Raw genomic sequence first — 23383 nt, 5'->3', positions numbered from 1 at the left:
ATTCTAAACTCCGTATTTTTAATATAGCAAGTGGAAACATAGGAATAGCAATTAATTTTACGTCGTTCCGTCAAAATCGTAATTTTCTCACATACGTTAACGCAGTGTATTAATTATAAAACGTGTCAGCGATGAAATACAAAATTTTATTAGCGACCGTAGACGAAGTAGAATTAAAATACAGCAGAATTCGAGCTAAAATCCAAATCATGGATGATAAAATATGGTATTAAATTCGTAATGCGTTACAAAGGGGTGTTTGCGACTTCTGTCCGCGTTGTCTCGATCAACGATACATTTGCTTCGATGCTGTTCGGTATGCACTGGCCCTCGAGCAAATCCGTAAATGCTATCACAGATTTTCGTTTTTGCGGGATTTATTCGCGATTTTAACGATCGGTCGACGTAGCAGGTGTAGGAAATGCCAGATGCCTTTTTAAAACAGTTGATTCTCGCTATACCACGACTTTTTCCCCTTTTTTCCTTTTCTTTTCGAGGAGGATTCAGGATATGCAAAGCGACGCCAGCGCGGTTTTATCGCTACATTTTTGTCCTACCTTCGAGGAAACATTTACATTTCGTTGCATCGTGGAAACTTAAGTTGGAAGCTTCTCGTGTCCTTTATTTTCTTTTATTTTTTTAAGATCGTGCGAAAAAAGTCTGTTTTCAAAGAACGTTTGTGGAATAAAAATGGAGTCGGTTTTGATTAAATATTGGTAGATCGACTTCCCCTTCTTGAGAAATTTGTAATTTATTTTTGGGTAAAATGGAACTTCAGCTTGGAATTTTATTTTATTTCTATTAGTATATATATAGTTAACAGAAACTAACAAAAATTTATTCAACAATTTATTTAAGAATTTGCTATAAATTTACTTGCATCGGTTGTCTAGGATTTGTGAGAATTAACACTCGTTAGAAATCCTGCCATCGCAGTGGGAAGCATAGTAATTACTATTTGAATAAAATAATAATATACAATATAAACTTCATTCTTCATTTTGTTTTATTTAATTATTTCTAAAATAGTAAGTTTCTCTTCGTTACTCGAGTCTACTTATACCTCTTCTCTTGCTCATCTAAAGTTGTTCAAAATAGTTTCTACCTGCTCAAAATTATATTTGTCAGCCAACTAAGCTCTTCCTGTATTCCCATACCAATTATTAAAATAATTCAATGCAGAGCTAGTATGTCAAAGTTTAAATACAGACACATTCAAGTTAGTCCTCTGTACCATCATCTGGATTAAAAAATAGCATAATCTATGCTTCTCAATCTTCATTTTATTTTATTCACCACCTTGCTGTTATAATTCATTACTCCTCCATTTGTAATACTGTTATCGAGCACGGTACAGTTAGAACAATAATTAATAATTATCTTCAATCGATTAGAATCTCTTTCTTTATGATCAAGTATGATGCCCAGGTCATGGAGGTTTAATCTTTCTCTGAAACGTGATTCACTGTTTCCATTTTCTCGTACTAACCTCCTCTACAGTCTCTGTTATATCGAATTACATCAGGTACATATCACGACTATTCCGCGATGACACCTGGTCGTCAGTTAGTCGCAGAAGCAGGACCCAATCATTTCCTCGACATACCTCCTTTAATCTCTGTCGCCATGACGCTGCTCACAGCCAGCAAACATTCGATGATCCAGCGACGAAATTTTTCTTCGACCAAGGATCGAGCAACGCGAAATAAGCGACCCACTCGATACCTAAGTTTCACCTGTTGCACGTGTGTTCCAGCGTCGCGACGTCTCGAGATACTTCACCTACAGCCACTCCATTCTTTCCTCGTTCGAACGACGAGGCCACCGTTAGCCCAGCTTCGTTTCTTCTCGCCTATCTTCCACTTCGTGGCAGTTCGCGAGTCGGAGTGGCTGCTAACGTTTCTACGTATTCAGATATACAGCAGTTGGATAGAGTCAGATCCTTAAAACGCTGGAGTGAATATAAAGATATTGGAGGTGAAATTGCCATGCGTGTTCTGCATTTGTCTGTTACTTGTAATTTTGTTTATTGGTGAAGTTACAAAGTTTGTGTTTCTTTCGAACAAGGTAAGAGGGAGATGACAGGGTGCTTAAATGTATATTTTACTGAGAAAGTTTAAATATTTTGTGCAGTACTCGTATTATTTAATTAATGTATAAGATGACCCGAAGAAATCTAGATTTACATAGGAAGAATTATAGTTTCTCTTGTGCTTTGTAACGGTGTTAACAAGAAAATTACACGAGAATAATTTAGAAATCTAGAGTATGTAATAACGTGTAATTTTGTCCTGTGAAATTTCGTTCTATCTGAGATAAAACTTCGGATAATTGTGTGGAACGTCCTTTATGCGATTCCAGCGCCGCGGTGGCGCTTCCACTGAACTAAGTTCGCGGCGCTGCATGCGCATCCAAGATGGCCGCTTTGAGGTTAATCTCCCAGAACTCTGGGAGTTCGAAGTTACACACAGGTGTATCTATATCTTCCGAATTTTATTTCTTTTTATTTTATTCTAATATCATTGTATCGAATACTCTACCTGTGACAGTTATTGCCTTCTAGCCTTAAAATCAAAGCAAGGTACTTTAATTCTTAGTTACAGAAAATTCTCGTTATAGAAACTTAATTAGACTTTTAACTTAAGTTTTAGGTTACTTGATCAGAAGGTTCAATTAAAGGAATAGTGAAAGAAATAATCTAAAGTGCAAATATGATTTTATCTATCTATGAGAAAAGCTTCTTGCTATAAACGGAGAGTCTCACGATGTTATCGACTTTCTTAAATATGGATCTTTATACATCTTTTTTCTTAGCAAGGAAGACGGGGGTTATGAAAGTCGATACTATAGAAACGAGTTTTACGTGTGCACCTTCGTATATTTTTCCACTTGCTATAGAAATGGTTTCAGTCTTCCGATTCTTCCGTGTATGACATAACACAGGATAGGAATTAAATAACTCCAAGCATACAAATATATCCAGGCTTTGAAAAGACAATTTAACAGCGTTCAGTTAACAAGAATTTGAGAAATAATTCTGCTACGTAGATTTATTTATTAAATATTAATCCAATATCCAAACTATTTTTCCATTTAGATCATTCTACACATCAAACTCTGTTTCTCGTGACAACAAACAAATTACTTAATCGAGGCAATCATCGCCAAATTGCAAACTATGAATTGGCCTACGAATATTACTTACTATATATAACAAACCTTCAAATTTGCTTCAAAAAATTCCTCGTTATTTCCATGTTATTCGAATCGCAGTCCACGCATTTCGCCCGCAGAGAACATTCGATCGATTCACGATCTAACCACTGCAATGAAACAAAACGAACACTTGGCAGCCATTAGTGAACCTCGTTAATCACTCGCGAGGATCCATATTGCGACAGCAATGAGGCCCACGCGAGTGAACACGGAAACTTTATAAATAACGCGACGATCCACTTAATAACTTTCACTCCCATAGAAAGTCCGAAGAACAGGAGCAAAAGGAACATGCGACGAGCTTTAACCGACTTACCCGTGTGTGCGAAGCAAATTCATTCCGTTCGGATGGGCTCTTACGTGCGTGCCTCGCGATCGAGCCCAGGTGAAAAGGGGAAAAACAAGAAACAAAAGCCGGTGACACGCGCGCGGATGGCGCCGATAAAAGGAAGCTGGAAAAACGAGATAAAACGCCGCGGCACTCGCGCGAGAGCCCCAAGATTTACCGACCTCTCTCGATAATACATTAAGCATCGTGTTCACCCCTCTAGACCTTAAGTGTTCATCGCAGAGAAGTTGGTAAAGCGATCAGCGAGGATCGTTCGTTCCTGGCGCCATTTCATCGCGTCTTCGATAGTTTGCTCTTTCTGCAGCTGTTTCCCCAATTTTTCGCAATAACTCACCGATACGGTTGAGATAATTGCTCGCATCCGCACAGTGGGCCATCAGACAGATGGATAACCACGATGGCTGTACAGTTTGTTATTTCAATCGTATGCGTTAATTAACAGAGGTGTAGAGTCTGTCATGTATTTGGGAATGGAAATTATGTTTTCCTATCGCAGGAGAATGATTGTTTAATTATGGTATCTCGCGAAGGGAGGTGGGGTGGGAGACGTTGATGTTCAGAAATGACACGAGTTTGAGTTTCAGATGAGAATGGTGGCCAGAACGAGCGATTTTCTTCATCTATGTGCATATCGAGAGAAAGACTCGCGGACTGCAAGAAAAATGAGATTTTTAACGTGAAAATTTTAATTATTCGTTGTATTCTGTTTGAATACCTTTGCGCAATGGCAGCGGTCTTTTTGACAGGTTCCTTTGCTTTAATTTGGTATTCAGTACAATTCGATAAATAGAGACTGTCGTGTCTTGCTATCGTGTAATTTATAAAATCCGAATCAAAATTTGTATCGCTCTGTTTCACGGTAAATGTATATTTTCTTAACCTCGGAATTTTTAACTTGGAACGTGTGAATTGGTCATACAGGAATAAGCAATTGCTGCAGTATAAGTGACGATTTTTGCTTCCACGAGTAAAGAAATATATTTTGGAAATGAGTTTACTTCTGTCCGGTTATAAATAAAATACAATATACGGAACAATTATATCTTCGATTTATATTTCACGTGAATTACAAATACAATTTATTCACGAGATTCATTAAACGGACTATTTTTCCCACTTCGTACGCAATTTGTTATTTATACATTCGGATCTTTTCATTACCATAATTTATAAATTTATAATTTTCAATTCAACGATACTTCCATAAATTACTACGTATTTAAAAGTGCGGAATATCGCTCATGCATCGATGATTCAGCAATAAATATAAAGAGATCGGTAATAAATCGAATGCCTCCAACGATCAATAAGAAATGAACAAAATGGCGTCTGGAAATTAGCAAAACTCGTCACTTTTGGAGCAATTGTTCGTCATTCTTGTTCCAAATAGATTCAAATTTCCGCGATTACGCGAAAACGTATTTCAACCCTGGCGTGTTCCGTTCCAGGTGCCATTATGGAGTCTCCCAGAAGACTCTAGCATCCAGTTGGAGGCACTTGATCCCCTTAATCTCGCCCTTACTGCGGCACACCGTGCCGAATCCGCGTCGGGGATTAATCGCGGATCAATCGTCCGCGAGTTTCCCTGGTTCTCGTTAGTTGGTGGTGGAAAACGGAAGCGTGTTGCGTTGGAAACACGCGAGCCACGCAGACCCGCGGCAGAAACGCGTGGCCGCAAGGCTTAGGAGGAACCTAGCTGGAAGCAAAACGCACGGTCGTGGCACGCGCGTGCTTCTCGAGCTTTCGACCGGCTGCCATCGCTAGTCCCGTGGAAAATGCAGTCCGTGGGCATTTCATCGATTACTATGTCGCATATTACGCGCCCGCCATCGCCTCCGCCCCAGACCCACCCCTATACACACTGCCAGCCGCCTCCATCGCTCTCATCGACCAACGAGCCTGTCGAAACGTCGAGAGAACAACAGCGAAAAAGAATATTCTTTTTCGAACCACAGCCGTGCCCAGAGCTTGAAAACTGTCGCGATGTTGATTCTCGAAACGGCAAGGAAGATCCTCGATTCCGAGCCACTATCCTGGAGAACCCGAATCTTAAGATAGGAACGGTTTTTAACCACTTGCGGTGGCAAGAAATTCACAGACGCGTGAGCCAGAACGGTCCAGTGTTTCTGTAACAATTGCCTAACGACGTGTATACCACGTCGTTGGCCATTCTGTGACAAAAGCATTACAACGTGCGTGACACGTCTTCCCAGCGCAAGTGGTTAACTTGGGATTCAGTCCGCGTGTCAGTTTCTATGTGCATCCTGTGACTGTTCAATTTTGGGTTCTATGTAGATTCGAAAATTCGAAAATTCGAAAATCGTGTTTAGTGAATCTCAGCGATTTCGTGACATCCTAATGTCTGTCTCACTTTTGGCTGTTCTCAGGGAAGAACTACGCTGTACTTTCTCAGAGATGTCGAGGTCCATCGAGGATATTTTGTTCAGTGATATCCAATGCTTTTTCCTTTATTCTCATGTAATATAAAGAAGTAAATTCAATAATTAGAAAGATAATATGGTTTCTGACATTTTTGGGTAGTGAAGGTAAGGAGAGCTTCATAGACCTGGAGGAATTTCTTTCTTGGATAGATTGCTATATACAGTGAAGAATATGGTAGATAATTGAGTGTTGCGATTTAATCAAGACACCCTGTGGTTCTTGCCAATCTTGGCGACCTGGTCAGGTGTCAAGATCTCCATCAACGCTACTACATAGATAGGTATAGGAATGATAGTGGACTAGTAAGGACAACGTGAGAGAATTTACTGGGTATAGTGTTCAATATACAGGATGATTCAATATTGGTTACATCGTCAAAAGCTGAACTTTGCAGCTGAGGTTGCATGTCTTATATCTGTTATAATCCGATGAACTTGAAACTTTACGGATCACTCACACTTTAAGTCCACTAGCGAACGAATCACCCGGTATATATACGTATATAAATTATTCGACGTATATAGAACCCACAAAGCAACAGTTACGGAATCCAACGCATAGATAGGTGATGCAAGAACCTGAACTTGGACCGATACTATCCGAAATTTAGGTTCTTCCTGACAGATGTTCGGAATAAATATTCTTCCCTATCATTTCAATGAGAACTTTAGCGTGACTTGGCTCTCGAAGCCAGATATTTTTTGAAGCTTTCAAGCTCTGGCCGCATCACTCGAAAACCCAAACCCCCCGTAATTCTGGTTGGTTCACTAGCCCCTGGCCCCTCTATAGCCTCACTTAACCATAGGCTACCCTTCTTGAACCCACTGGCCCACCCATCGCGTACATCACAAGAAATCAACATTCGATCGCGCCCGAGCGATAAGACATAAGTGTACAGCGCGTGTGTCGCATGTTACGTGTGTGTTATGTGTATCTATGTGGATGTGTACGTACGTTACGCGTGTGCTCGCGCGTACACGTAGTAAATACCCGGTCAATGTGCAATCAGCGCGCGTTTGCGACACGTAGATGCATGCGTTCCAGCTTCCAATGATCCAGGTGATTCATACACCGCAGTAGACCCCTTCATCGTCGCGCGTGATTTCCAGTATTGCGCGCGCGCGCGCGTGTGTGTGTGCCCGCCAATATCGAAGCGTTTGTACATATTGTTCCAGCCAATTTTCGCAATACCATAACCCAGCCCCGTGATTTACCGTGTCACACGTAGAGATTCATCGCGAGTAAGAGACTCATCCTGGCCTGGTCAGACGTTAGACTCCGACCAAGGGGCCCAGTATCGATAGCACGTATCGATCACGCGCTTCGCTGAGTACCGTCTGGACCTGGACGATTTATCTGCCTGTAGACCGACACACGGCAACGACACGGAGACATTTCGCGATGTATTTCTCGGAGACATGCACCCGACGTGCACTCGCTAATGCGAACGTCCGTGCACTCCAGACGGTGCGATATCGATGCACGTGAACGTCCTCGAGCGTTCCAGCAGCGAACGCTCGACTCGTCGAGGCTTATCCGACTAGTCAAGTCGCTGAAACGGCATCCAAACGTTCGCCAGACCTACGTGAATGGGAATGTTCGCGCGTGCATGCTCGTCGACGAGGGTACACGGTGATCACCCTCGCCAGCGAGCCCTTGATAACGCGAGCCGGTCGTTTTTCACGATTCTCGCTGAGAGTCGAACTCGTGTTACACGCTCGCGTGTAAACGAGTGCGTTTCCCATCCATCCACGTGGCGACACGACCCGACAAGCTGGAAAAAGGTCTCTGTCAAGATCGGCTGAAGAGATCAGCTGACCAATCGCGTCCCGCGTTAGAGCGCGACGTTAATTCTGGATCGGTGGTCCCTATGGTGGCGTTCACTCGCCCTTGGGAATTGGGTAATTATCGTGCAACGCGATTACTATTCGGGCAAGGTTGATTCTCGCTCGGTGTTCAGGGATTCTTTCAATTAAGTCTGAAGAATTTCCTGGGTTATTCATTCAACGAGTGTTTCTATCGGTGCATCTTGATGATCCGTCTTGCGAATTTTCTTCCCGTTCTTGCCTTTCGAATTTTATTTCTTTTTCTGCTTTTTGGTGGGGGGAAACGAGATACTCGTGACTGTAGTAATCGATGTTCTCGTTTGATATCGATTATCATAAGAAAACGGCACCGTTGAGCGACTCGAATCGCGCTCGAGTCACCTGTCACCGATCCAGGATTAATTGTCGATCGTGCATGGGCCGATAAATTTCGAACCACGGGCTCTACGCTTTCTTGCCGGCTGATGGAAAATGGCAATTCAAGCGATGGACTTATCGTCCCGAGTGAAATATCGCGCCGCGACGTTTCTAAGAATCTCCTTCAGAACCGCCTGGGAAATCAAGCTTCTCCATGGACAGCGTTTAACCGCTATGGCGGTAGCCTCGCGATTATGAGGATTCTGACAATTATAAATTGAGAAAGTTAATGAGAAAAAGAAGCTTATTGTCCACGTTGTCTTGGATAATAACAATTTTTATTTTATTGCACAACGAAAATTAAAATAGCTTTTCCTTTTTTATAATTAAAGAAATTCTCAGATCCCTCGTATTGTACTAAATTTCTTAAATTTTATTGGACGAAAAATTCGCAAATTTCTTCCATTTGAAAAACGATTGCAGTGACGTAACTAATTTTCTATGAAGGGCTAATTTAAGTTATAAATAAATGTGCATATTACAAGTGCACCTAAGACACCTGATCTGCATGGGATCTTCATTGCGAGCACCGAGTGCAGCGTCATTTTGCAATGCAAATTGCACAGGGTATATCTTAGGTATCACCGACGTCGCGATACGTAACTCCACTTATGGCGATAAATAATAAGTACGGAATATCAATGCGCGTATGTGCAATTGCTGTTTGACGATTAGTCTCGATACAGGAGACAGAGCGCTAAGCCACAATCCCTGGGGAATAAACACTGGAATCGGGCCGCCTCCATGAAATATACGTCTCGCGATGAATTATGGGAGACTAACGTTCCAAACCACGTGCGTTCGTCCTAACACTCCGCGAGTCTGTGTGCGACGCTATGCAAAACGCGATCTCGAAAATATCACCGAGAAAGGAATAAAAAGTCTCCTGCCAGCGTGAAAGAGAGACATGATATATATGTGCGTTCGGAAAAACGATATTTACGAGCCTCGTATCATTTGTAAGAAAATTTGATCGATTCAGGAATTGCTATAGACGAAGACAAATAATTTTTGAACTTCCACGAAGATTTATTTATGGGCCTAGAAATTTTAGAAATATTTATTTTATATATATTATTCATATTTATTTTATGGAAAACGATTATTTCAACCGCGTTTTGGTGATTCGAATTTTATTATCTGTTTTTCGCGAGTATGGCGTGGAGGTTAGGATAGACTGATAGATAGTCCAATGGGGAAATTTATTTAGAACTTCGTGAATTAATAATTTGCACAGAGCAAGTACTTTTTTAAAAATCGGGAACTGTTTCAAGTATTTCTAACTTCTTGACAAAAATTAATTATTGCAATCCTAATTGTTAACCATTTGCACTGGAGAGGTTCCTTTCAGTCGCCATTTGATAAAATTTCGAAACTGAATATTAGTTAATGTATAAAATTAAAAATAATGTAACAATGTGGGAGATATGGAAATTAAATAATTCTACGTGTTAATTATTATACGATTTCTTAGTTAGTGGTCAAAAAATATAGTCAGCCTTGTAACAGAAAATTTGTCAACTCGTACCCTTCTTCAGCTAAAAAATCGTCGAGCGCAAAGGGTTAATATTATTCGAGTTCATACACGATATTTCTCCAGTTATTATTTATCAAAATGGAAGTTTCTCAGTGAGAAAATTATTTCTCAAAATTAATTCTCCATCGCGAACTTAACCTACGTACGACTTTTCAATAAACCCCCCATAAGAGAATACCAAAGTAGCAAATTTTTCGCGCGAAACGAGGATCCTAAGTCTCCCGTGGAACTTCTCCACGCGTTCACGGAAATTTTCCAAAATTTCAAACGCGAAACTTGAGGCAATTACCCGGAGTAACTTCGTGCCGAGTAGTCTCGGTGCTTGGCCAACTAAAATCGAAGGTGGAACGTCTTTCGCGGCGCATAATCGGCAGACGCGCTTAATCCAGTCGGTGAAATTTCAATTTAATACCGGGCCGCTTGGAGGGAAGTTGCCTGGTTCCGACGGTCTTTATCTGCGATTTCCTTATACGCGAACTTCTTTCAGCGCCGTCGAGCAATTTATTCAATTTCTTCGATTACTCGGATAGCCGGAGGTTGCCGGGCAATCTTGTCGAGCTTGTTCGCGATAAATCAAATCGTTGGCCGTGCTACTCGAGTCACGAGACAAGCGGGAAACGTGCAGCCGGTTAACCGACTGGGATGCCTATGGTAATCCGGTAGAACGCGGTTAAAGACCCATGGATGGAAATGTCGGCCATAAAAGTTAGAACACGCGGAACCGCATCTCGCTTGGCTCTCGATCAAAGAGCAACAGATAGACGGTTGAGCTTCAAGGGAGCCAAGAAACCGTTTAAAAGGGATTCCACGGTGGAACAAGCGTTCTTTGAGGGATTCCTTCTGTATTCAGTCACGGTTCCAGCAGAATAAAAGGAGAGAGAGATGTAAGGGAATGCCTGAAACAGGAAAAGGCAATAGAAGCTCCAGGGTATAGCGGAACATGCTGAGCTGAGTTAGGTGTTGCGTGAGAATCTTGGATTATTCGAGAGATTTCGAAGTTGTATTCTAGTCGTTTCCTAGGTAGATGAATTTGAAAAAAAAATTAGAAAGTACAGTGTCTCGCAAAAATATTCGGACACTAAGGTATGTCTGAATTAATCATTCACAAGGAGAGTGCAGGTCCTCTGTGTCATTGATTTATTTGGAGCTATGCAGGTTTCTAGATTTTGTCATTCAGTTTAAGAAAATATATCATTATGAGGACAACTACTCGATACTTTTCGAGATATTTATTATTAGAGTTTATTTATTGCCTTAATTATAGGTTTATTTCGAATATTTAAGTGCCCTTGTGGCCTAATGGCGATATCGAAAACTGGTATTTCTGGTGGTATTCGGAAGAAATCTATAGTTAACACTAGAACCACCGATTTTTAATGGCCACCGAAACATGGCTGGCATAGACGGCAGTAATTTAAGTGGTACAAGAAAGATAAGTAAATATATTAATTATAATCTCACTATGAGTCAACACGAATTTTTGTGAAAGCAAGTATATGTTTTTAGTAAGTGCAGATAGAAAAATTCGAAAAGCAGTCATTTTGACTCAATTGGTAGTTCTAGTGTTAAGAGTAATAAATATTCAATCATAAATATCCCAAGAACTATTGAGTATTTTCCCTATAATGGTACACTTCCTTGAACTGGATGACTAAATCCATAAACCTGCCTAGTTTTAATTAAATCAACGACTCGAAGGACTTACACTGTCCTTGTTAGTATCGCAGATCGTGTTCGTTATTTATTCTGAGGATAAAATGTTTATTTAAATTAACAAAACCATGTGCTTTACTTAATAAACTTATTAACTAATTTACTGTAACAAATTATAAATAAAATAATACCCCATTTTCACGTCACAAATATATTTTCGCGAGTCATATTAAGTATATACAAAGTGGACTTTGGTGTACCAGTCTAATATCTTGGTTAGCCTCGAAATGGCGTGGATTCGAAGATTTGTCGATGAGAATTAACCCTTTCGCTTCAGCAATTCAATCCGTCGAAGCACCGACACTGAACGGAAGCGTGTGCCAGAAGTATGCACAGTGCGTGTGGTTCCTGTATATTTCTGTACGTTTTCCTAAGTCTTAAATAACAGCTGTGCTGAATAAAACAATCGTACACAGATTGCACTTGTATACGTATCATTTAGATGCCGGATACCTTGGGTGCCTGTACCCAGGAGTCATCGCGTGGACGCCATATATATATATAAACGGCGCTCGAAGTGAAAGGGTTAATGGTGGAATACCAGTAGAACATTGGTGAATCATCCAAGTGCTCCCTTTGACAGGATGCTTCAATATTCCAGTTGAAGCAGACTAAAGGAACAGAAAAGGGTAGAAAGAAGCTGGTAAAACGAAAAGAGGCGATAGCTGTTCAGTGTTTCATGAAGCAAGATATAAGTGGAGTTAGGTATCGCGGAAAACCTCCGATTACTCGGAAGTCGGGATCATGCCTGTTTGTTTACGCAGCTGGAACTAAAAAGTGCTTGAAACTTTAGAGTATGAGTCGAATCCTCCTCAAGGATCGCTTCGAAGTTTCATCAGCGAGGCTGGTGGATTACCAATGCAACTTTGGCGAATCATCGAAGTATTCCTTTCAGAGGAAGGATTCTCTCGATAGCCGGTTCAACTGGCATAAAAGAAAGACCCGAGGGAACTGAGGGAAAGAAAGGAAGTCAATAATAGTCCAGACAAACCTTCGATTACTTCGTGGAAGCCATAATCATAACCAATTCGTTTACACGGATAGAACCAGGGGGTTCTTGAAACTTTAGAGTACGGTCGAATCTTCTTGGAGGAGCATCTCGAAGTTTCGTCAGCAAGACTGGTCGCAGTACAAGGATACCGGTGCAACATCGACGAGTCATGGAGATGCTCCTTTAGGACGAAGATTGTGGGTCGTGGATCGAGTCCAAGGAATGCACGAACGCAACAGGGGTTCTGAAGGGGTTTTGAGGGGGAAACGGGACGAAAGGAGTCGAAAGTGTTCGACTCTCTTGTCAATATGGCGGATAAACAGGCGAAAGGTTTCTCATCGCGACAGACGAGGGATGAAGGGGTGTATTCGCTATAAAAGCGTATTAAGTGGTTCTTGAAACGTCGCGGATCGACGTTAGACAGCGGCAGGAGGCGTTTCTCTCATTGTCGTTGAGATTCCGGGGCTCAGTCTGTCGATCGCCACGGATTTGCCTCCTTTTGTATACCTGACACGCATACGAAACACAGACTCCTCCTCGACACGCCATCGTCCCACGAGCCTTCTCCTTGCACGATTTATCGACCACCGACACCACGTTCACCTCTGTATGCGTGAGTGTGTGAGTGTGTGTGAGTGTGTGCAACGCTGCGAAAGTAGTCGTAGTTGTGCCGTAGAAGCGAAGAGTGGCATAAAGCTGTCGCACGTGCATGCACGCTCGCTTCGTGTGACCTAGCGAAATGCCTAGGACGGGTGCCTCTGTTAATCGAACTTTGACGTTGCCAGGTCGACCTCGTGCTCAGCTCGGAGACGGAGAGCGGCGACCTGTCCGACTTCATCACGAATGGCGAATGGTACCTGCTAGGTGAGTCCTTTTTTCTTATACGATTTTTCCATATGAAAACCCTGCGAGGGCACTCTGTTTAGGGGACTGTGCACTCCGTTATGGGGATATCGAGAAAATGTAATTGGTTACTTCCTTGGGGGTTTAATCGTGGAAATAAAAGACTAATCGTAAGGCTGGAAAGAAATTTACAGATATTTTTGATATTTCTGTTATTTTTCTTCTCGAAATACGAAAATTTTGGTTTCCAAATGCTCATTGTACTGTTAGAGTGTAGCAAAATCGCTGGACAATGGAATTACAGTATTTTTGGAGTGCAAAGGGGGTCAGCCTTGTAATGAAATTTAAAAAATTAAGTTTGTAGATTATTTTAAACAATTTTTATGCATCAAAATTTTCTGCGAATTGCGAGAAGGATAGTTGCAATTTAGGATTTTCTTTGTGAATCATGCAAGGTTTTTGTCGACTATGGAATTCCGGGTTTGCGATTTTCCGATGCGCCAGATTTCGATTTGAGCATGGATAAATACCAATTATCGAAAGTAGATCGTCGAATTTGATGTCAGTTTACCTTCGCATAAGGGTAATTAATTTCGCTGCTCGATGATAAGTAGAACAGGTATGTCACTCGCGAGACAATTAAAGTTAGCCCGTGAGCAAGGAGTGCGAGTCAATAAGTATCAGTCCACCGATAAGTAGTTCGAGTCAGACGTTAATCAAACAGTTTTAGTACATATGGAGATGGGAATATTAATTGCAAATATTAAGGACAATTAAAATTAGATGTAGAAATTGAACATTTCTTCCCTTTTTTATCTCAAGAAAATATTATTCATAATATAATCGTCAGAGGAACATAATGGAATTAAATATTTTACTAAATTTATAAAATTTTTATAACTGAAAATAACTCATTTCACCCTTCAGCCACCATTCCATAAAATTTGGAAGATCGATATTAATTAATATATCAAATTTAATATAACGTAACAGTGTGCGAGGTCTCGGAATCAAATAATTCTACAATTCTATTATTATACAATCCTTTATTTACTGCTCAGAAAAGTATCGTCAGTTTTTTAGTACAAAATCTTTGAATTTACTCTTCTCTAGCCAAAAAATCGTCGAGTGCAGATTCTTGGATATTTATTTAAGTAAATATAATCTCGTTTTACCAATATTTGATCGGGGAATAGCCTTTTCTCCTCCTTTGCCGGAGGCAACGGGACTACGTCAGCTTGTCACTAAAGCTGTGTGTGATTCGTAACTCGTGTCACTTTCCTTCGGGAGTATTTAGTAGACACATCCTCAAGACGTAGGACCACAGGGTGAACTCGGTTTCCGGCAGGGTGCTCGCTTGACCGTCAGACCATAAATCCTTGTGGCAAGTGCCTTATGGTCCCTCTACTGGGAAGGGTTTCAATCTCGGTTAATCAGACACCTTGTCCAACGAATTTTCCCCGAAAACGTGCAATTTGTTCCATTTATTTGTAAAATATACTTTTCTTCGTGTCCGCAAACTGCAAATTCATTCTACCATTAAATGGCAATTTCCCGGCATCCCTCGTATGAAATTTTGAAGCCCCTTTTCCGCAAAAATCAGGATCGTACCAAGAAGATATTAGCCTCAGATGTTAACCCCGTTTAAATATTTATTAGGTGAAATTAGAACTGATCGCGTATAAAGTGGGTACAATAATTGATCGTGACATGCTATGAACGTGTTTTGCTCGCAGCGTAACACACGTTTGTTCGCAAGCGACGGGTAATGTACGATAATCCCTGCTAATTTGCGAATCCGTTTGTACCATACTTCACGGAATTACGTTGTTTCAGGCACGAAAAGGAATAGAATCACCGACAGAATGGATTTAAACGAGTAAAATTGACCGACACTGCCTTTATCGGGATACACCTGCTGCTTTATTTAAACACTTTATACGCTTTTACATTCATATCGGGTACCATTTAATGCCAATTATTCCATTCCCATTATAATTCTATTAAATTTCATTTCCGTGAAATTTCCAAAAATTTTTGTCTTAAATTTCTTCCTAAATTGTTAAGCATAATACGATTATACTTAATAAAATTCTACAGGACCCCCAAAACATTGACTATAATCTACAATAATAATCACAAACCACTAAAGCTATCTCCAAATCGACACCATGATCTACCAACTCCCCAGCTGAAACCATTTAAGCCTTTATTTTTCCATGTTAAATCGCTGATAAGTTAGAAACAAAATTCTACAGAACCTTAAAAACGTCGACCATAATCTACAATAATAATCACGAATAACTTACGTCACGTACAAATCCATACCAAGATGTTCCAACTCCCCAACTAAAACCTTAACACTAGAAGTACCAACCCAGTGAAAATGACTGGTCCCAGAATTTTCCTTTTTGCAATCATCGAACACATACACCTGCTTTAAGAATAAAATTGGTATCAACTCGTATTAAGAAAGAACTGTAATCGATATATTCACTCATATTCATCGTACCGCTGAAATTACTATAATCTGTGCACGTTATAGTTAGGTACCCATTAAAGATCGGTAGTTCTAGTGTTAATTTTCGATTTTATTTCCTTGGACTATAATATTTTTCTTGGAAAACATTCCCGTATTTATTTCATCGAATTTTGCCAATTTTTTAGACTTTATAGTTAATTTAGTCGAAATAGATCAACAAAGTAGTATAAATAAAGTTTACGTTAATATTTCGGGAGCACAGCTTCCTTTTGCGTGCATAACGAGTAGAACAACAATGAAAATAACAGAACAGGATATACGAAGAAGATATAACAGTTTTATGCAATAAATTATTAGTTACCGGTTGTTATTCATTCGCGAACAACGCGAAACTGTTGTGACTCGCATAAAATCTTGCCCTATAAATCTGATAAACATGAATTTGATTTGCATTTCCATATCGTAACTGCGGTATGAAAGTCGGAAGTTTAAGGCTGAATTTCGTTGACCCCAAAATTCATAATATTCGCAGATTATGCCTGAAGTATTTCAAATTTTTACGTGTCCACGATCTCGTAAATAATTTCGAATTTATTTTACAAACGAAGTACGCATCTCGGAAAATTCAGATCGTTGTACAAAAAGCATTTCCGAATTGAAATTTCTATTTTATCCAAGATAGTATCTTAAAATCCTTAATTTTAAAAAATTATTTAAAAATCTCAAAGTAATTTGTAACAAAATTGCTATGTTCACTGTTATAAAATTTTATTATATTGAAATTTCTGAAAAATCATATTTACCTCACTTCTTCAATAATTATAGCAATTATTTTTTTCTGGATTATTTGATCATCTCGATAAATTCTCAGATAAATTTGTCTTAGGACTCTTCTTTTTGACATCGAATCGTTACACGTCGTTCGTAATTTCTTCTTCCAGCATTTCCCTCGCTCGAATTATTATAAATCGTAAACCAACTTGTTCCAACACCAGTGGCGGATTATCGAAAATCCATTTTCGATTCTATCCTGATTTTGACGCCTTAATAGAGTACAGGCTCTATGTCAGTTTCAAGCATGGACGCATTTTAACGCAGAGATATGACACGGGCTACATCGCTATCATCATAGGCATTATTTGAATTTAAACGCTTAATGCATGGAAGTTTAATCAGCCATGCACATTAATTTCTGTTAATTTCAGGTCACACGTAACCGTACGAAATTCAGAACTTCCTTTTCCTTCTATAATGTCACCTCGTTTCACTAAACTCAATTATATTCGTTTAAGAATTATTTTATTTCATTTCTAATTTATTTTGAAGAGTTCGCGCTAAAAACGACTCTTGCAAATATGGCGGAGTAAAAAATGACAAGTTATAAATTAATTTTTCGTGATATTTAATTCCCCAGACTCTCGTTATATTTTTGAACTTTTTGACAGTTATCTCGAAAATAATTCGTGACATTTTCGTCTCAGGACACGCTATACTTCGATAAAAAGGAAAAATGATATATATATAATAAATAATTCTCAGGGTATAATTTATTATTTAATAATCCGCTATTGAAGAACGTCGTAGACTCGACTTTATCCATTCCGTCGTTTGCTTATTTCCGGCTTAATATCTCTTATGCAGAGATCGTTCAAATGAACCTGATCCGGCGCATAATACTGTCAATTTGTGGCATGCTTTTAGCACAGGGAAAATTTAAAGTTCAGGATTATCTGGAGTTTTCTCGTCCTTTGAAATCTTGGAACCCATTCTCTCGCAATCTTCCTGCCGCAACAAAATTCCTATTTATACTTTCTTCATACAGCATGCCTTAATAACGGAGGAGCCAATTTCCAGTTTCCCACGGTGAAATGCATTTTTCGCCGGACTTGGTTTCCTCGCGCGATATTCGCGTCATCGGCGTGTAAAGGAATGCTGATGGAAATCGTTAGAGAGCCACTTCCGTGGTCCCGTGATCCCAGGGACGTCACTTCGCGGTAAAATATTCGCCTTGTCTCGCGTGCTTCTCGAATTTTCAAATTGACGTGGCACCTCTTCGCTGCATCCTAGCGAATCTTGGCTTCTCGTGATGTTTTGCAGCCTTCCGTAGCCTCTCGTAGAATTTCGCAATCTTTCGTAAAGTATCGTGGTACATAATGCGTGTCACGTGGTTTTTTGACGCGTTATTGTCACATTTTCGGGTATCGTATCGAATCGTAGCATTTCGTGGCATTTTATGACGTATCGTTGTCCTTTTATAGCGTTTCGTGGCTTGTCATAGCATTTCATGCCATCTCTTAGTTTTTCGTGGCCTCTTATAGCATTTCATGACGTTTCCTAGCGTTTCGTGATCTTTTGTATCATTTTATGACATTTCCAAACATTTCGTGGCGTTTTATAGCTTGTCATGACGTTTCGTAGCATTTCGTAGTCTTTCATAACATGTCATGACGTTTCCTAGCGTTTCGTGGTCTTTAATAGCATTTCATAACATTTCCTAGCGTTTCGTGGTCTTTTATATCATTTCATGACGTGTTTCCTAGCATTTCCTGATCTGTTATAGCATTTTATGATGTTTCCTAGCATTTCGTGATCTCTTATAGCATTTTATGATGTTTCCTAGCATTTCGTGATCTCTTATAGCATTTTATGATGTTTTCTAGCATTTCGTGATCTTTTATAGCATTTTATAATGTTTCCCAGCGTTTCGTGGTCTTTTATATCATTTCATGACGTGTTTCCTAGCATTTCCTGATCTGTTATAGCATTTTATGATGTTTCCTAGCATTTCGTGATCTCTTATAGCATTTTATGATGTTTTCTAGCATTTCGTGATCTTTTATAGCATTTTATAATGTTTCCCAGCGTTTCGTGGTCTTTTATATCATTTCATGACGTTTCTTACCGTTTCGTGGTCTTTTATAACATTTCACGACATGTTTCTTAGCATTTCGTGATCTTTTATAGCATTTTATGATGTTTCCTTGCGTTTCGTGGTCTTTTATATCATTTCATGACGTTTCCTACCGTTTCGTGATCTTTTATACAATTTCGTGACGTGTTTCCTAGCATTTCGTGATCTTTTATAGCATTTTATGATATTTTCTAGCGTTTCGTTGTCTTTTATATCATTTTATAATGTTTTCCAGCGTTTCGTGGTCTTTTATATCATTTCATGACGTTTCTTACCGTTTCGTGGTCTTTTATAACATTTCACGACATGTTTCTTAGCATTTCTTGATCTTTTATAGCATTTTATGATGTTTCCTAGCGTTTCGTGGTCTTTTATATCATTTCATGACGTTTCTTAGCGTTTCGTGCTCTTTTATATCATTTCATTACGTTTCTTAGCGTTTCGTGCTCTTTCATATCGTTTCCTGACATTTCGTATCGTTTCGCTGGATTTGATCGAAGATCGACTCTCTTTAAGAGCTCTGGACCTGCTCTTGCACCTTCCAACCTCCCCATATCCCCTTCTCTCTCCAACAGCGGCTATCACCATGAACTACCAGCTCTTCCTCATAGTCCTTTCATCAGAACACCACACCCTCATCGTCGTTCTCCGAATTTTGTTCACGCAGAACGATTTTGTCGATGCTCGCGCCAGCCTCGTGTGTGGGGAACTCCTGGTACAGGAATCCAAAGCGCGACCAATGAATAATGGAGAGTGGCGGAGAGAATCTTAGCGGATGCGGCCGCGCGAAATTGCATTAATAAATTTAGCTTTCTCCTCGATGTAGCGACATGGACTTGGTTCGAAGCTTGTAACCTGAATACTTTCCCCTTTTACGGCAGCTTGGCTTATACTGCGAATTTCCAGCGCGGTATTTGCCTCGGGAGGCAACACGCGCTATAAGGCGACTCGGTAAGAGTCGAGATGGTTTCGGGGATGGCGGCTTTATTGCTGAATGTGTTCAACGTAGGGTGATTTGATGTAGGTGTCGAGGAATATAAGAGGGTGTATATACGTGGTATTCTATGGTGACACGGAACCGGTGGTATGACACCGAAGAGGGTGATTCTGAGCGAGCGAATCTCTCGAAACGATGTTTCGGGAGTCCCAGCATCGATGGCAGAAGTGTTAGCTGACTTAGCGTATCTTGTAGCATTATATCTCGAATTCTGACATCGTTTCGCTGATTTTTCGGAATAATACTTACAAATACCGTGAAAATTTACAGATGAGGTATAGATATATTAGATTATTTTAATATTATTATACAGCTTATTATTATATTATCATTAGTTTATTTTAATACGAGAAATTTCAAATTTCATTTGCACACGTGCCCCACTTAAATTGACTCCGTATTTTAAACTCGCGACTGTTTAGACGAATAACTACGCTTCCCTGAAACGTCCCGATAGTTTTATTTCAACCCACAGCGAAAACACGCGGGAATACCAAATGACGTTCGTTGAAAGACGAGAAAGGAGGGAAAATAGGGAAGGATACAGGCGAAAATAGAGCAAGAAAGAATATAAGCTATTTCGCATGAAATTGCGAACAATGAAAGTCGGCCGCATCTCGCACAGAGGCGTGCGCAGCGAGGCAATTAAAATTGCACATTTCCATAATAAGGCAGTCGCAGATGCGGCCTTCGCAACGTTTGCGACTAGAACAAACGCACCGCGTGGGAAATTAGCGTTATTCCGGCATAAACGTTCAGGGGAAAAAGTGGTCGAACGGCGTAGCAACAAGTGAGCGACAGACCAGTGCTTTCTTATCCGAAATACCAGGGTCGATGGTGAAAGAAGCCGTTCGATTGAAAGTAATTAAAAACCTCGATCCCCTTGGCGCCATCATAAACGTCCGATTTCCTCCGCCCGTCGAACGCTTAAGTGCACTCTTTCGAACGCTTTAGTTACCCATTCGAAGCCAATGACACATTTGGTGTGACGTTCAATATCCATCCAAAACAGCCAATGCCACGCCAGATGTGTCTTGCAAAGAAATATGTGTTGTTAATCGGCGTTGAGAACAGACATATGGCGCATCGTCAATTGAACCTATCGAAACCTATCAGAGAATGCAACGATAGACATATTGTACCCATCATCTGGCTGCAACTGCGACTGGTCCAGCGAGAACTTGGGAAATAGAAGCAGATGTCCAGGTGACAAGGTAGATGGAACATCGATATTGGCAATTGACAATTGACAACGTATGACAATTTTGCGACTAATCGGAATATCAGGCAGTCGATTACAAGACCAATTTTACATTCACCTTCTTGAGCTTGAAGTTGGAGAGTGTGACTTGATATTAGGTTAGGAGACTGATGGTTAGCTCTAGGCTAGGGATTTATGTACGTTGATGTAGCAATTAAATTAGACTAATCGAGGATAAGACCGCGAATTCTCGGTGCAAATGAACCCTGCTTGGCCTGTGAATTTATCTGTGCACATCCTGGAACAAGTATCACGTCACGATCCTTGAATTCAAACTGTCTTCAGAGATAAAATAGAACAGAGAATAAGTGGAATCCAACTTGTCAGGAATGGTTAGGTATGAAAGATTGTCGCACCTGCAGAAAACGTCAAGACTTTCTCAAATGATCACCATAAACCTAGATCTGTCTTTACACCTTTAAGTTAGTCTTATCTTCTGGTATAATGAGATTGCGCGTATATAAAAATTCTAACTCCTTAATATCGAGTTATAATGGCACCTTCGACAGCTTCAAACGGGTTAAATTCCATCCCGAGACTTCCGTGCGCGAGTCAGCTGTGTCCCATCGATCCACGCTAAACTCTTTCATAGAGCAACGCGAGATTGCACTTAGTCCCAGCCCCTGCGAGCGTTTCGCTGCAACGCGTGGCAATTCAGCCTTGGTCAAACGAAACAAGGAAATGGTCGACAGTGAGAAATTTTACGGAGTCGTAAACGACACCGTAGGATCCCGAACAGATGTACTCGGCTCGTAAAAGCACTTAAACGGAAATCACGAGACACCGTGCTCGTATTTTCGTGGTTACTCCTGTTATGACTACTGCCACATACCCCAACGACGCGTGCCTCGCCTCGTAATTCGGAATTAACCTGAGAGCTCGTGTCACGAGCGCGATGCACGTTGTTGGCGAAATTAGAGAATCGTGTTACTCGTGCCAGACCTGATCTGATCAGAATTACTTGTCAAAAGTTAGCAAGCGAGGTTCGCCAGTTTATTTTAGCTGAAACTAAGTTATCGGCTATGTTGCGATAGCAGTAACGAAGATTAGACGTTGTACTGTCCTTCGGGCGAATTAGAGAATATAATTCACTTAATGACACAGATTAGAAATAACATCGTAACCTATAATCAGACCCAACAGGCGGGACGCACTTGTGACTGACCCATTGAAGCGTTGAACAGACATCTACTCATAAATCACCATATTGACGACCGAATCGCTTGAAGGGATACTTCCTTGACAGTTTCACGCTCTTAGACCAGAGGTCTTTCTAAAACACCCAAGTCTAGTCAAAAACTACATCTTTCCTCCACCAACAGCTAGTCTAAACCAATCAAAAACAAACGCGAGGAGACACCAGACAGATCATGACATGATAAGATAGACGTTAGATAGAACTCATTCAAAACACATCGAGTGACGTAAGTTAGAACTCGAAGACACCACATCAAACGTTAAGTGGAACTCGAAGGCACCACATCAGACGTTAATTAAAACTCAAAGACACCACATCAGACGTTAGTTAGAACCTAAAGACACCACGTTAGACGTAAAACGGAAGGCGAATACGACACACCAAAAGACATACAGAAGCAAACTACACTCAGACAGCACTCAATCTAGCCGCATATACATCACAGTCAAAATCGAAACTACCAGTGTAATAAAGTGTACACAAAATGAAACTGCTCCTTATTGCACACTCAAGGTGCTCAGTATCTCTCTGAGTATGACATACTGAGACTACTAGATACTGGAACTATGGGATCAAACTGTCTGGTTTGAGACGTTCCACTTTTACAATTCCTGGAAATATACGTACAGCTTCTCCCCATGAAATTTATGCTGATTTCTATTTAGACATAGTATAATTACACATCGTTGTTCTATTCGTGATCCTATTTACAGACGTAACATCAGTCAAAGATAGTCTCCTCTGATCTATCTTCGTAACAGCCTTAGAGAAGTTACATCTATCACGCAATTCCCAATCAGATTTATTCATGCCGTATGTAAACCTCCAAGTCTCGCATTGCAAATTCATAGGTATTACCAGAAGCAATTCGCAGAAAATCCATATCGATCCCCTCTATACTTGTTACTGCAAGACCAACGAAACTTACGTCTCTCTAGCAGAGCAGGGCTTAACGCAATCACCGTATGTGGGCCACAAACAGCCGTTTAAATTCGTATCGGGATTCGCGCGGTGCCAAATTGTACCGTCATAGGCAACAGTCGCTGAACTCGGTTGCGCACGTGGCCAAAAAGCTGCGAGGAGCTGGAGTTTGCTTGCCAGAGAGTCATCGCAACGCGAACTTCTCGATCCTCGCAGCGAACTATTCCCGGTTCTGAATCGTATCGACAGCTCATGTAACGCGGATCTCGACACTTTTGT

At 40.5% G+C, this 23383-nt stretch overlaps 1 protein-coding gene across 1 annotated transcript in view; it reads left to right on the top strand.

Moving 5' to 3' along the window:
- The window catches only part of LOC108548572 (neuronal acetylcholine receptor subunit alpha-7-like), a gene marked incomplete at its 3' end in the record, with an annotated part of 147379 nt that extends 134024 nt beyond the window's left edge, over positions 1-13355 (top strand). Inside the window, exon 4 of the mRNA XM_017901581.1 lies at positions 13277-13355. Coding sequence (XP_017757070.1) covers positions 13277-13355 — 79 coding nt within the window. The remainder of the gene's footprint in view (positions 1-13276) is intronic.
- Positions 13356-23383: the final 10028 nt, after the last annotated feature.

The sequence above is a fragment of the Eufriesea mexicana genome, unplaced genomic scaffold (genome assembly GCF_001483705.2).
Source record: "Eufriesea mexicana isolate 0111107269 unplaced genomic scaffold, ASM148370v2 scaffold1730, whole genome shotgun sequence".
NCBI classification, from domain to species: domain Eukaryota; kingdom Metazoa; phylum Arthropoda; class Insecta; order Hymenoptera; family Apidae; genus Eufriesea; species Eufriesea mexicana.
The sequence above is the reverse complement of the archived record's forward strand: the minus strand, read 5'-3'. Positions and strand labels throughout refer to the sequence as shown.